Source organism: Sus scrofa, chromosome 7 (genome assembly GCF_054392235.1).
Source record: "Sus scrofa isolate SSC_HxYL_T2T_F1_AM1 chromosome 7, Sscrofa_HxYL_maternal_Yorkshire_Landrace_v2.0, whole genome shotgun sequence".
Classification (NCBI taxonomy): Eukaryota; Metazoa; Chordata; class Mammalia; order Artiodactyla; family Suidae; genus Sus; species Sus scrofa.
Genome location: NC_139389.1, coordinates 13639745 through 13655847, shown reverse-complemented (window position 1 = coordinate 13655847; position 16103 = coordinate 13639745). Strand labels below are relative to the sequence as shown.

At 43.5% G+C, this 16103-nt stretch overlaps 1 protein-coding gene across 28 annotated transcripts in view; it reads left to right on the top strand.

Annotated features, from left to right (window-relative positions):
• KIF13A (kinesin family member 13A) overlaps positions 1 to 16103 on the top strand; it is a 216575-nt gene that overhangs the window by 93469 nt on the left and 107003 nt on the right. For all 28 annotated transcript variants that reach the window (XM_084967433.1, XM_084967426.1, XM_084967431.1 and 25 more), the window contains one exon: positions 15972 to 16032. In XM_084967433.1, the coding sequence (XP_084823559.1) occupies positions 15972 to 16032 (61 nt within the window). The remainder of the gene's footprint in view (positions 1 to 15971; positions 16033 to 16103) is intronic.

The window sequence follows — 16103 nt, the reverse complement described above, 5'->3', positions numbered from 1 at the left end:
AGGTTTCAAAAGGCAGAAAGACGGTACAGGAATCAAGATGTGTGTGAGGAACAGAATCGAAATAATGGATGTTAAAGGAAAACTTTATGCATAACATAACTGACACCAAATGTATGGTTTTCCATAGCACGCACTTCTCTTTGGACACAAGCGGGTATCCTAGAAGTCCCTTCCGTTCTGAGAGTAACCTCCCAGTGTTGGCACAGACCCACAGCTAAAGGGCTCAGCCCCACAGCACAGCCCTCAGTAGTGGTTACCCAGACTTCCCCAAGATGCCCTCCTCGGGTTGGGTAATTTGCTAGAATGGCCTGCAGATCTCTGGAGAGCGTTTACTTGGGTTTACTGGTTTACAGACAAGGTTTTAGGTGAACTGCCAGAGGAAGAGCCGGGTAGGATGCAGTCTGGAAGTGTCCCAAGCTCAGGAGCGTCTGTCCTTGCAGAGCTGCATCACCTTCTGGGCACATGGATGTGTCCACCCATCCAGAAGCTCTGTGGACCTTGTCATTGAGCTTGTCTGTGGAGGTTTCGTTATGTAGGCATGATCGATCATTAACTCAGTGTCTAAGCCCTCGCCCATCCTGGAATATGGGGGCTTCTCATCAAGGCTGGGTCTTTCTGGCAGCCAGGTACCAGCCAGAGGTTATCTTGAGTTCTCTCACAAGTGGCCTCCTTTAGAACAAGAGGGGCTTCTTTCACCTGGGAACTTCCAACGGATTTAGGAGCTGAGAGTCAGGAATAAAAGACCCCCTGTCACTCATGAAATTCTAAGCGATTTAACAGCTCTGTGTCAGGAACCAAATACCTGTTTCTCACAATATCATAGCCGTCTCGGGAAGTGCAGATTTTGGTTAGAGTGTAGAGTACATGGAAGGAAGTGGGTATTAAAAAGCTAGGAAAGTAGATAGTTTATAGAGTGTTGGGAGGCCGACATTAATCTGGTAGGCTCTTGAAGAAATCATTTCTTACATGCAAGAAATTAATCTGGCTGCAGGATATAGGATAAATTGTGAGTGGAGAATATTGGGTGGATAGTGATCTGGGTTCACATTTTTTTTTTTTTTTTTTTTTGTCTTTTTGCTATTTCTTTGGGCCGCTCCCACGGCATATGGAGGTTCCCAGGCTAGGGGTCGAATCGGAGCTGTAGCCACCAGCCTACGCCAGAGCCACAGCAATGCAGGATCCGAGCCGCGTCTGCAACCTACACCACAGCTCACGGCAACGCTGGATCGTTAACCCACTGAGCAAGGGTAGGGATCGAACCCACAACCTCATGGTTCCTAGTCGGATTCGTTAACCACTGTGCCATGACGGGAACTCCTGGGTTCACATTTTAAAAAGCACTTTGTGTGTCAGTCAGTTTGTGCTAGGTGATTCAACCATAACAACCTTCAGTGGCTTGAGACAACCAGGGTTGATTTCTCTGATGGTGCATGTCAGCTGAGCTCAGCTGTGGCCCCTGCACCATGTGACTTTGATCAAGAACTCACGGTTACTCTGGCAGAAGGGAGAAGAAAGAGAGCCGTGCACGGCCTCTGGAAGCCGTTGCTCTGAACTGGAGTATGTCTCTTTGTCCACATTTAATTGGCTGAAGCAAGTCATATAGCCAGGCCTAAGGTCAGCAGGGTCAAGACTTATATTCTGCCTCCTAGAAGCAGTGCAGTCACATGGTGATGGGCACGCATGTGTAATCCGCTTATAGGGAGGGCAGCGACTAATTTGGAACAGTAATTCAATCCACTCCACTTTGTTATTCTAAGTCACATTTGTGGTTTAAAAAATAAAACTCCCAAGAAAGAAAAAGTCCTCAGAAATATGGTGCTGTGTACTTCAATCTTGAAATTTCTAAAGGCCCTACCTCTCTTTTCTTTGCTTCTCCTTGACTTTGTTCAGAGCCAGATTTCTTCTCACTGGAACTGCCTGCCTCTAGATGCCTAAAGAGGCAGCTGACAGTTTCATGGATTATAGGCCCCAGGAAATAAAAGAGATCTATCTCCCTTGTTCTTTGGCATCTGTCTATCTCCACATCCAGAGCAGTGAAAGCCTCCTGGACCCTAGAGCAGAGTGTCCTTAGACCCCTTAGGCTGGGTCATCCCCAGCAGAGTGAACCCTGTTCATCTTTCCAGTTTGATCTGATGGCATGATAAATACTTGCAGCCAGAGACCACCTCAGGTGCTTCTGTCTCTGGTGACCTTGGACCTTGGAGTCAGCCCAGCCTGAGGTCCTGATCTGGAAGTTCTAAACCAGACCTAGAGATTGCTCATGGTGGGTGATATCCGGATGACTCAGATTCATTCTGGGCTTTAGTTTTTTCCATATTAATGAGCAAGAATAACCATTTGTTAGTGACAAAATAGGATCGTACAATATATGCTTAGACATTTGTGTCTTATCATTTGGTCTGTTTTGGTCGACGAGAAGTAGTCTGTTTGAAAACATCCAAATGACCTTTTCAGTGTGCTGTTAGAAGTTATTTGGGTGGCTAGGGTTTTCCTGAGACTTAACCAGGATATGAAAGTAATGCCACAGATTGTGCCTTTGTGACACCGCCCCCTTCCCCTCAGCGACCATTGAAACAGATTTAAAACTGAATGATAAAGGATTAAACATGAAAGGAATAGAATATCTGAAAGAGTTGGAATTGAGTTAATGCTGAATAAATATGGCAGACTTAGAGTTTCCTGGTGGCCCAGCGGGTTAAGGATCCAGAGTTGGCACTGCAGTGGTGAGGGTTTGATCTTTGGGCTGCGAACTTCCGTATGATATGGGCATGGCCAAAAAGAAAAAAAAAAGAAAAGAATTACAAGCTCTATGATCTGTCAAAGTACTCATCTGGGATTTGGGAGAACTAGTTCCTATTTTCAAATTTTTGAAACCCTCTGGTTTGTTTTCAGAGCTATCGCGGGGGCGGGGGGGTGTCTTTTTCCATTCATAACTTTCAGTCCATTCAATGGATGATCAAGCCTTGTTATCTCTTCCTTTAATATCGCTCATATTTATTTCTCCCTGCAGTTGTTAAGATTCTTTCAGCTAAAAGTGACAGGAATTCAAACTAAATGAACCATAGGATAAGTGTATTAGAAGGGCTCTGAGGAAAAAAAAAAAAAAAAAAAAAAAAAGGTACGGAAGGACTGAGAAGTCTCACAGAACTCAGGGATGTCAAGTGGCTGCAGTTCAAATATAGGTGCTTCTCCTGGTCTCCCCATCTCCTGTCTTTGTCCCCGTGTGTGTCCCTTTCATTTCCTTCTCTCTGCAGACCAGTTGTGTCTGCTTCTCTGGTCCATGTGGTTAGAAACGTGGCCTCAGCATGTCCAAGATTTTATAGCACCCAGACTAGTCTGACTTTCTTAGTTCCAAATCCAAAAATCTCCATCCGACCCCCACTTGGGACCAAGTTAACTGTGGTCAAGGGATAATGGAATTACGAGTGGTCCAGGTTGAGCCCCTTTGTGTGTCTTCCTGGCCTGCCCCCTGCCCCCAAGCAATCATATGTACAGTATGATTTTATATGCCATATAAAAATATAGTGGCAACCCATGGGAGCCACATGGCTGCAGTGGAGGTCTGTATAATTCTCCAAGAAAAAGGTGCTATTTCTAGAAAAAACGAGGTATGGGATCCTGGACCTAAAAAAACCAAAAAGCAAAACAGAGTGACTGTTCATTACAGCTGCTGTCCAACCCATCGAGGCTGAGTATTTGAAACTTCTACCTTCGTCATAATGATTTTCTCCTTGGCCTTTTTTTCTCTTGTACCACTTCAGTCCAGCTTCTATGTTGCTGTCATGGTGATCATTCCAAAGTTCCAAAGTGAGAATGTGATCCGGTCATTTGCCAGGAGCCTCCGTTCCAAGCTTCTTAATAAGGCACATGAGTTGGCCTCACCTGGTGCCCCCAAGTTTTTCTCTTCCTTCCCTTCCCCACTGCTCTTTGCACAGTACTCCAGTCCTGCCCACCTCTCTCTGATGCTCACTAGGTTCACCCTTTATCTAGAAGGACTTTCCTCTTGTCTTCTCAACAGTGGTCTTTCAGGAATTCCCACTGTGGCTCAGCGGGTAAAGAACCCAACTATGAGGATGCGTTTTTGATCCCTGGCCTCGCTCACTGGGTTAAGGACAGGCATTGCCACAAGCTGTGGTGTAGGTCATAGATGCGGCTCGGATCCAGTGTTGCTGTGGCTATGGTATAGGCCAGCAGCTGCAGCTCCAGTTGACCCCAGCTCAGGAACTTCCATGTGCCAAAGTTAAAGCCCTAAAAAAAAAAAAAAAAAAAAAAAAAGAACCCTGCCCCACAAAACCCATTTTCTTTCAGAATTCAGCTCAAGCTTGGCCTCTTCCAAAAACCTTTCCTGAGCCTCATCCCCTAACCCCCAGCCGTGGTATAATTATTCTATCTTTGTATTCCTGCTAAACTCTGTACAGTCAGCCCTCTGTATCCGTGGGTCCCACATCCACAGATTCAGCCAACCTCAGATCAAAATTTTCAAGGAAAACAATTTCCAAGAAGTTCTAAAGAGCAAAACTTGAATTTGTTGGACTCGTGCAACTAGTTACATAGCATTTATGTTGTATTAGGTTTTATAAGTAATCTAGAGATGGTTCACGGTATACAGGAGGATGTGCACAGGTCATCTGCAAATGCTGCACCATCTCATGGAAGGGACTTGAGCATCCTTGGGTTTTGGTAACCATGGGGGTCCTAGAACCAATCCCCCAAGGATATCAAGAGAGAACTATACTGACTTCTACATACTGCACTCTTTCCTTTCCTACGTTACTTCCCTCTAATAGAATGAGAGAGCCCTGTAACTAGGGGATTCTTATTTCTGTCCCAACTGCTCATAGTAAGTACTCAGTAAATGCCTATTAAATGAATGCAAAGATAATTTTTTTTTTTTTGTCTTTTTGCCATTTCTAGGGCCACTTCTGCAGCATATGGAGGTTCCCAGGCTAGGGGCCTAATCGGACCTGTAGCCTGCCGGCCTACACCAGAGCCACAGCAATGCAGGATCTGAGCCGTGTCTGCAACCTACACCACAGCTCACGGCAACGCCGGATCGTTAACCCACTGAGCAAGGCCAGGGACCGAACCTGCAACCTCATGGTTCCTAGTCGGATTCATTAACCACTGCGCCACGACGGGAACTCCCTGCAAACATAAATTAATTCTTCGAAGAGACACTGTTCCATGAGCCTTAGAAATTCAAACTGCATGGTGGAGGGATAAGTTAGGAGTTTGGAATAGCAGGTACAAGCTACTGTATATAAGAGAGATAAACAACAAGGTCCTACTTTGTATCACAGGGAACTATATTCAATATCCTGTGATAAACCGTAGTGGAAAAGAATATGAAAAAGAATCTATGTATTATAACTGATTCACTTTGCTGTACACCAGAAACTGACACAACATTTTAAGTCAACTATATTTTCATTTTAAAAGTAATAATATACAGTAAAAAAATTCCGGAGTTCCTGTTGTGGCACAGCAGAAACGAAAATCTGACTCGTAACCGTGAGGTTGCCGGTTTGATCCCTGGCCTCACTCAGTGGGTTAAGGATCCGGCATTGCTGTGAGCTGTGGCTTGCATCCTGCATTGCTGTGGCTGTAGTGTAGGCTGGCAGCTGTAGCTCTGATTTGATCCCTAGCCTGGGAACCTCCATATGCCTCGGGTGCAGCCCTAAAAAGCGAAGAAGAAAAAAAAATTCAAACTGCAGTGTAGAATAGTACTTTCCACAGCATAGTTGTTTCCTCCAAGAGATTGTGAAGTTCCTGGGATCAAGAATTATGCCTCCTTGCAGATGGGCAACAGATGCTGTCAGCTTGCTTTGGGTCTTTAAGATGCTTTGGCATCTTTATAGTCAGGCAATATTACCATTGTCTGGTATGCACATATAGGCACATATAAAAGAAACAAATGATTGCTTACCTTGCAGAAAGACAGCAGTTACTTACTTGACAGCTTTATTTTATTTTATTTATTTATTTATTTTGTCTTTTGTCTTTTTAGGGCTGCACCTGCGGCATATGGAGATCCCCAGGCTAGGGGTGGAATCAGAGCTGTAGCTGCCAGCCACAGCCACAGCCACAGCCACAGCCACAGCCGCGCCAGATCCGAGCCACGTCTGTAACCTACACCACAGCTCACAGCAACCCCGAATCCTTAACCCACTGAGCGAGGCCAGGGATTGAATCTCCAGCCTCATGGTTCCTCCTTGGATTTGTTTCCGCTGCGCCATGACGGGAACTTCTTGACAGGTTTTTAAATGTGAAGTTGGTGTCTGTCAGTAGAACTCACCACTAATAAGGACAATCGTCCTTCGGTGTCCAAGAGCAGACATGCTCAAACACAGACTGGAATTAGTGCTGGCAGAGCTGCTTTTCCCAGTAACAGTGGTGAAGACAGTTTGGGTGATCCCACGGGCTTTCCTTTCCATTTCACTCCAGCTTCTCCAAGTTGGATGAAGCTTAACTCTTCTTTTTTTTTTTTTTTTTTTTTTTTTTTTTTGATGCTTCACATCTGATTTTGGGAGAAAGAGATGAAAGAGTGGGAAATGTTGAAACTTGGCATTAAAAGAGAAATTTTGACATGGCATGAAATATAGTACCTGACTCTTTTTTGGTCTGATTTGGTTCTCATAACACAGTGTGGTGACACAAGAACACATTTGGCGCATGTCTTTCTTATCAGTTGTGTGCTTTTGAATGCACAAAGTTGCAGAGTAACCACCAATAGGACATCGGCTGAGCAATATTCATAAAACCAGAGAAATAGGGTTTGTGGAGAGATCTTAGGCTGAGTTTCCAAAGTCGTTCGTAGCCAGAACAGGCTGTTGGTAGCAGCTGGGTCTGCAGATGTGAACAGTGGATTAATTGTACTGAGAGAGAAGGATGACAGGGTAGCATGATCTCAGAGAGACACTCCTTCGTGCACAGCAAAGCAAGCCAAAGATGGACTTTTTCCCCCAGGGGAAGCCCTTTTGATTCGGAATTTAGGAGCTAGAAAGTACACAGTGTGTTTTGCACTGATCTTTTTGGTACAGAACTCAGCAAACGATGGCAGTTCTTTTCTTGTGGCCATATGAACCTTTTTTGCCTTTTCACTTTCATTTGGTTCAGCAAATACTGAGCACCTGTCTACTATGTCTGTGCCCGTAAGAATTAAAGAAATGAATTAGCACAGGCCTTGGCTCAGGAAACCTTTTAGCTTGATGAGAATGTAAAACACTTAGGATGGTGCTGGGCACGTAATAAACACTCTGTGAGCAGCAGCTGTCCTGTTAGCTGGGGAGAGGAGCCCATCATTAGATCCTGGTTAACACAGAAGACAATAGCTGCCGTAGGCTGGCAGCGTTGTATTGGTCGACACTTGGCTTGAATGCCCATGGTCCTAATTTAATATAAGATGAGCAGTTACTTAGGTAGAGTGTGTCTGAGATGTGAGGCTATTGACTGGACAGTGTAGAGGACAGAAGTCAAAGAAGCATTGGAGGAGATTTGGAAAGGTCTTGAAGGATGACAGGGAGGTGAGGGAGGCAGGGGATTGCAGGAAGGAGAGATTCCAGTAGATTTTTATTTTTATTTTTTTTTATTTTTTGTCTTTTTAGGGCCACACCTGCAGCATATGGAAGTTCCCAGGGCAGGAGTCAAATCGGAGCTATAGCTGGCAGCCTATGCCATAGCCACAGCAATGCAGGATCCGAGCCGTGTCTTCGATCTACAACACGGCTCACAGCAATGCTGGATCCTTAACCCACTGAGCAAGACCAGGGATCGAACCTGCATCCTCATGGATACTAGCAGGGCTCGTTACTGCTGAGCCACAAAGGGAACTCCTCCCTTAGACTTTTACATTTGCTTTTCTTCTTTTGTCCCCTGGACCTCCCACTGTGTCTAAGCTACCTGGAGGATTACTTGGCTATTGGTGGAAGCTTTCAGAGCTGAGGAGATGGGTGACACAGTAGTAATATTATGTGTTCCTGTGTTTTGGGAAAGTGGTGGGAATTCAGCAAATACCCAAGTAATGTCTATAGGGTGACACTAGCCTTGTCACTTTCACTGTTGAGTGGAAACAGGCTTTGACCAGGTACTGTTGTGTTACCTACTACACTGCAGCCCTGATGAAGGAGTCACACTCACCAGTTGTCACACACAATTTTAAGCAGCAATTATGTGAGACAACACAGATGTATCTGTTCAATTGAGTGAATGGTAATTTACTATGAAGATGCTTTAAAAAGTGAATTTTTGGAGTTCCTGTCATGGCTCAGTGGTTAACGAATCTGACTAGGAACCATGAAGTTGCAGATTCGATCCCTGGCCTCACTCAGTGGGTTAAGGATCCGATGTTGCTATGAACTGTGGTGTAGGTTGCAGACACGGCTCGGATCACACATTGCTGTGGCTGTGGCATAGGCCAGTGGCTGCAGCTCTGATTAGAACCCTAGCCTGGGAACCTCCTTGTGCTGCAGGTTTGGCCCTAGAAAAGACCAAAAAAGAAAAGAAAAAAAAAAGTGAATTTTCAGTAGTTCCTATTGTGGCTCAGCTGGTTAAAACCCAGCATAGTGTCTGTGAGGATATGGGTTTGATCCCTGATCTGGCGTTGCCACAAGACAGCATAGGTCACAGATGTGGCTCAGATCTGGCATTGCTGTGGCTGTGTCTCAGGCCGACGCTGCAGTTCAGATTTGACCCCTAGCCTGCCATATGCCGTGGGTACGGCCCTAAAAAGAAAAAAGAAAAATTTCAGATAGAACTAGAGATTATCATACTAAGTGAAGTAAGTCAGAAAGAGAAGGACAAATACCATATGATATCACTTATGGGTGGAATCTAAAATATGACACACATGAACTTATCTATGAAACAGAAACAGACTCACAGACATAGAGAATAGACTTGTGGTTACTGAGGGGGAGGGGAGGGGAGGGAGTGGGATGGACGGGGAGTTTGGGGTTAGGAGGTGCAGACTATTACATTTAGAATGGATAAACAACAAGGTGCTACTGTATAACACAGGGAACTATAGTCAATCTCCTGTGTTAAACCGTAATGGAAAGAATATATGTACATACACATATATATATGAATCACTTCACTGTACACAAGAAACTAACACAACACTGTAAATCGACTATATTTCAATGGAAAAAATAATTTAAAGTAAATTCTCAGAGTATTTTTGATTGGGTGACATTAAGGGCAGTAAAAACATTAGAAAAACCTGGGTCTTGACGTCTCAGGATTAATAACGTAGAAGAACAAAGGGAATCTCTCTCTCTCCCCTGTACATAATGCACAGTCTAGTCAGACAGGTGCGAAATTCATAGTAAGAAGATATAGTGGCCTTAAGAAAGGATTCATAAGAGAGTGACATCTGAGATGCTGTTTAATAACATCATAAGTTTAATAAGGGGAAATTCGAAAGGGAAAAGGCTTTGACTCACAGTGCAATAAACCTGATGTGTATGTTTGGAAATAGTTCTTTGCATAAAATTAATTTTTTTGGGGGGGGGGGGCTCTCCATGGCATGTGGAGTTCCTTGGCCAGGGATCAGATCCAAGCCGCAGCAGCTGTGGCAGCACTGGCTCACTGTGCCAGGCTGGGGATCGAACCTCCGTCCTGGCGCTCCAGAGACCCTGCCGATCCCATTGTGCCACACCAGAAACTCCAAATTAAATTATCTGGAGAGAAATATTGAGTTAATCACTTTCTGCCTGGAAAGGGGTTGAAAACTATTAAAATGATTTTGGGAAAAATGTGCTTTTTAATTTTCAAGAATAACTGTTTTAGGTTTTGTCTTTGTCACTAGACCTTAAGTGACTAGAGGGTAAAAACACATGCCTAATATGTATGTGAGTTCCCATGAGTACCTAAAGCCTAGAAGGCTGTGGACTAGGAATTTGCTGACTGCTTTCTGGATTAAACATTTTATAGTTGGAGAAAATGTTAGTGAAAGCGTGCAGGTACCAAGGATGAATGAAAGGGTGGAGGTAATGCAGTCGCAGGTACCTTTACACTTAGTTTCTGTGGATCAAGAAAATGATTATGGACATTGATAACTTCTGGTCCTTCAAGGAACAAAGATGACTTCCTTCCCTCCCTCCCTCCCTTCCTTTCTCCTCCCTCCCGCCTGTATTTGGCTGGGTTGCCCATGAGATGGGACTTTTAGATAAGAGTGGACTTTGACTATCCTGCATCCTGCTCCTAAGTGCTGGATTCCTTTGCCTCAGAGTACATGTCACCCAAACACATTTGCTTTATTAGAAACGGCTTGCAGTAACCTTACTGGATATTCAGTGTGTTACAAAGATGCAGAGCTAACATTTCCAAGAGGGCGAGGAAGGTGGGCAGATGTGTGCAGCAGGCTGCAGGGAATGAAATGCTGGTCTGCATTTCTCAAGTTGGAAACTAAGAGGAAGGAGTGGGATTCAAAGAAGGTGGAGTCACATTTTATTGAAAACAATGGAGATAATGGCTTTCAGATTTTAAAAACCACTGGGGAGCATCTGGACCTTTGGCTCTTTTTCTAGTTGAAGGCTCTGGGGAAGGTGTGGATGGCTTTACAAAAAATGTTCTCACAGTATTGATTGGCATTGGTGAAATATGAGAGTTATACTTGGTATCCAAATTTGATTTAGTTTTTTACTCAATTGTATGCATTAAGAAGTCCCCCTGCAGGAGTTCCCATCATGGTGCAATGGAAATGAATCTGACTAGTATCCATGAGGATGCAGGTTCTATCCCGGCTTTGCTCAGTGGGTCGGGGATCCAGTGTTGCCGTGAGCTGTGGTGTAGGTCACAAATGCGGCTCAGATCCCACGTTGCTGTGGCATAGGCTGGCAGCTGTAGGTCTAATTTGACCCCTAGCCTGGAAACTTCCATATGCCTCGGGGACGGCCCTACAAAAAAAAAAATAAAGTCCCTTGTCTCCCACACTCTATTAAGATACTAGTGACTTCATAATGAATAGACGAAATAAACTATTAGGAGTTCTAATGAAATGAGTTAGAAATCTTGAGTATTATATTTCTCTAGTAAAGTGTGCTGGATTTGCAAAAAAAAAAGATTTCCTTTTTATTTGACATGGTTAGTTTCCAACAGATAACTCTTAAGGGTTTTATTATCTTTTTTGAAATGTCAGTGGGTTTCGTATTGGAAAATCAAAACTTCTGTAAGAACTAAGAAAAGAATGTCCCTTTTCTTTAAGGAACATTTTGTGATTGAATTATAATTATGAGAGGGGCATAAAAAGAAAGATGATAGTTTATGGGCGTTCCCGTCGTGGCTCAGTGGTTAACGAATCTGACTAGGAACCATGAGGTTGCGGGTTCTATCCCTGGCCTTGCTCAGTGGGTTAAGGATCTGGCATTGCTGTGAGCTGTGGTGTAGATCGCAGACACAGCTTGGATCCTTCGTTGCTGTGGCTCTGGCGAAGGCCGGCAGCTACAGCTCTGATTAGACCCCTAGCCTTGGGAACCTCCATATGCCGTGGATGTGACCCTAAAATGCAAAAAGACAAAAAAAAAAAAAAAGGTGGTGAATATAAGTTTATTTATAGTACAAAGAAAATTGCAAGGGAAATGATCAGATTACCGAAGACAGAGAAATTATTTTAAACATCTTTAAAACTGTTTTAGTAACAGTCTTAACAAATAAATATTCTGGGAACAAACAAGTAATTGTTCTAATTCCTGTGCAAACTACAAATTATATTTGATATAGCCATACTTGTTTATCCACATGAACCACGGAACGATGGTGTCAAAGAGGACTGGTCTAGGGACCAAATCTGTATTTGACCCTTGACAGAACCAAGTTCCCTAAAAACATGCATCCGAAAGTAATGAAACCTCTAAAAAGCGACCCTGCAATTTGAACTTCTACTTTTTCGTAACAGTATCTCATGTCCATTCTGTATCCTTGTTTGCATTCCAGCGTCTCCTGGTATTATGTTTATTTATTTAAAACATATTAGGTACAGTGGCTGCTCTGTATGTGGGGCTGACTAGGTATTATGAGGTGAATGAGGCAGAGTCCCTGCCCCCAACAGGTTCACCTCTGGAGTGGAGGGGAGACCCACACAAGAAAAACTTAAGCCACCTGGAGTTCCCATTGTGGCTCAGTGGTTAATGAATCTGACTAGGAACCATGAGGTTGCGGGTTCTTTCCCTGGCCTTGCTCAGTGGGTTAAGGATCCGGCGTTGCTGTGAGCTGTGGTGTAGGTCACAGACGCAGCTCGGATCCCATGTTGCTGTGGCTCTGGCGTAGGCCGGTGGCTACAGCTCTGATTGGACCCCTAGCCTGGGAACCTCCATATGGCAAGCAGACAAAAAAAAAGAAAGAAAGAAAAAGAAAAACTAAGCCACCAAATAGGGCCATACTGCTGCTACAGGAACTCCAGGGTGCCGTAGAAGTTCATAGGAAAGGGGCAATCCCTGGTAGCCTGCAATACAGGAAAAAAAAAAAAATGAAAACAAGAATATTTTCAGTTGCTTTGAGTTTTTAGGAAATCCCTTAGGTTTCTGGGCTTCAACCTTGTTACTGATAAATGTTGAGTAAAGTCATAACCTCCATGCCGTGACTGGTTCAGATGCTTGTGATCAAAGGTTTTGAAATTTGAGACATAATTGAGTTCAGGGAGAGGCCAGTATTTGGCAAGAAGAGAACAGCCAAGTCTGCCAGTACTCCCAGGGCCCTCTTCTCCTCTAAGGACTTTAACATTTGTCCGAAGTGGGAGAGCAAATACCTAAAATGAACATGTTATTTTTTTGTTTGTTTGTTTATTTGTTTTTGCCTTTTCTAGGGCCGCTCCGCAGCATATGGAGGTTCCCAGGCTAGGGGTTGAATCGGAGCTGTAGCCACCGGCCTACACCAGAGCCACAGCAACGCGGGACATAAGCCACGTCTGCAACCTACACCACAGCTCACAGCAATGCTGGATCCTTAACCCACTGAGCAAGGCCAGGGACCAAACCCACAACCTCACGGTTCCTAGTCAGATTCGTTAACCACTGTGCCATGATGGGAACTCCCTGAACATGTTATCTTTCTTTTTATAAGCAAAACCATCTTTAAACTATTAACTGTTTGCTAGAGATGAAAGTTGGCCAGAATTAGAATGATTATTACTAAGAGGTAGAACCTCCAATTTTGGGGGTGGATTTCATTTTGTTTCAAGAGAGTGTTAAATCTCTAGCTTTCTATCCTTGTTTGCAAAAAAGCAAATTGGGAGTTCCCCTTGTGGCTCAGTAGGTTGAGAACCCGATGTAGTCTCCATGAGAATGTGGGTTCAATCCCTGCCCTCAATCAGTGGGTGGCCACACGCTACAGGACCGGCCACAGATGTGGCCACACACTACAGGACCGGCCACAGATGTGGCTCGGATCTGTTATTGCTGTGGCTGTGTCGTAGGCCTGCAGTTGCAACTCCAATTCGACCCCTAGCCTGGGAACTTCTGTATGCTGCAGGTGTGGCCGTAAAAAAGAAAAAATTCAAACCAACAAAAACCAAACTAGCAAATCATTAAAAAAAAAAAAAGTTTTAGGTAGGTATGCAAAATTAGCATACAGGAAATACGTTATTTCTCTGACATAGCAACTGCTAAGAGGAATACATTGAGACTCTAGGAGAAAACAGAGAACATACTTAAAAATTGGAAGGTAGCCTTTGCTGGCCATTTAAAGTAAGGTGAGTTGACTTAGGTCAAAAGGAAAGGAAAATGTCCTGGGAATGAAAGTTAAGCGTTATAAGATGCCATTAAAGGGAGGTTGTAGTCTCTCCTTTTCTGGAAATGTTTAAAAACAAGACAGATCTTCAACTCTCAGGAAAAGTGTTGAAGTTCAGTCCTGCCTCGAGGCAGGAAGATTAACAGGATTTTGCCTGTGTGGTCTCTCAAGTCTCTGGAAGAGTCCTCGAATGCAGTAAATACTTGACACTCTGTTGACTGAAACTGTTGTTTCATAGCTGTTCGTTTTAACCTTGGTTATTATAAGACCAGAGTGAATGTTCATATAAGTAACAAAATTGAGTTTGGATTTGAAGTTGATGATGTCAGTTGTGTATGGATCTGAATCAGTCTTAAAAGCATTAAAGTATATGTAGTGAGGAGATTCTTCAGGGCCTAAGTTATTTAGTCTTTTGATGATGTGGAAAGTACCTGCTTTCTTGCATTGTCTCAATGCCAATAATCATGTAATAAATAATTATAAAGCAACTACCATGGACACTGCAGGATACAACTATGAATTAGGCATGGTTCCTGCCTTCACAGGTCTTTGTCTACCAGTGGAGATAAAACATGTGCACAGATCCTGTATGTGATAAGTGAAAAATATGGAGTTCCCTTGTGGCTCCGTGGTTAAGAACCCAATTAATATCCATGAGGACGAGGGTTCGATCCCTGGCCTCCCGCAGTAAGTTAAGGATCCAGCATTACCGTGAGCTGTGGTGTAGGTTGCAGACATGGCTTGGATCCCGAATTGCTTTGGCTGTGGCATAGGCCAGCAGCGCTCTGATTTGACCTCCGTATCCACAGGTGCATCCCTAAAAAGCAAAAAAAAAGACAGAAAAAAAAAATAATTGGAGTCACCCAAGAAAAGGATTAAGTAGTGTTTTGAAAATTCAGACAGGGAAAGCTAATCCCTTTGGGTTTAACCAAGAAATGCTTTCTGGAAGAAAAATACTTTGAACTGGGCCACAAGGAGGATGAAGCATTTTGAAGGGTAGAAGTAAAATGACAGAGATGGGGTCGTACCCGGTCACTCTAAGGTACAGATATGTTCAACTGAAGTGTAGGGAAGTTGGGGGGCGAGGCTGGAAAAGCCTCGTGTGTCCAGTCTCAAGTGCCAGGTCACAGTGCTTGGGTTCTGATTGTCAGTGCTTATGATCCCTTGGAAATGGTTAAGCATTAAAGTTTCTCTGTCCATGGGAGGATTGTAATTTACTATTCGGCTGCTCTAGGGGAAAGGTGGTAAGGAAACAAGGAGCTAGGAAAGTGAGCTGAGCCAGTTTGCTTAAGGGGTATGCTGAGAAACACTAGCTTTGAGGCATGATCATAGTGTTACTCAAGAAAGGGTCTCCTGGCTAAAAGGAATTGGAGAAATAAAAAAGTTACACAATTAAACGAGTTTATTTGCTAGAGGACTTTTCAGAACCTTTAATATTGAGACTTGCGTGGGAAATCTTAAGCAGAGTAAACTATCTACCATTTCTGACATGATTTAATATTTACTCCATGGACTGTCTCGTGAATCTCCTGTTGCTTGGAGCAGACTTCGGGGAATGTCACCCAGGCATTTGCTACTGATGCCTAGAGCACAAGTGGTGGTCATATGCATGGGAGACGGTGATGAGATGCTGGTCTGTATGGAGGCAGCATCCGCCATTCCTAGAACATAGCAGGCATTCAGTAACTCTACAGAAAATTAACGCATGCAACAGTGAATTATTGATTTATTAACAACACTTGGCCCAAGACTGGGAAGATTTCTGAGGATGTGGAGTGTGATGACAAAGCTTTGGCTATGCCAGAAATGGTAGCATCATGGAAAGATAGAAGGAACTGGTTTAAAAGAACATTGATCACTTTTGATTATCTTGTGAAGCTGTGGAAGATCCAGCTGGAGAGTTTCAGCACAGGCTGGAACTGTGTTCTTGGGAGAGAAGTCATTGTTCTTTCTCAGTAATTGTGTCATTTAAAATTTTTTGGCTAAGATATCTTCTTGTTTGAATTCTGGTTAAGTAGTAATTTTCACATGCACCTTAACTCTGATAGAAAAAGATAACCATCAGTTTAGTCTGAAAGAAACCTTAGGGTTAACAAAGTATCAAAGCCGATGGTGGTGGTGGTGGTTTTTAATCAGACAATAGCAGGCATCCTCATCTTCGTCAGTGAAATTTTTTTCTCAGTCTGATTTAGTCATGGAAATTAATTAATTTATTTTTAAGTTTAATATTTTGTTCTTTCATTCAGGTATTTGCGTTTGATTATTGCTTTTGGTCCATGGATGAATCTAACACCACAAAATATGCTGGTAAGTGGGCACGCTCTCTGCACTTGATGGTTGGACCTCTGGCCTCTTCTTCCGTTATGTCTGATTTAATT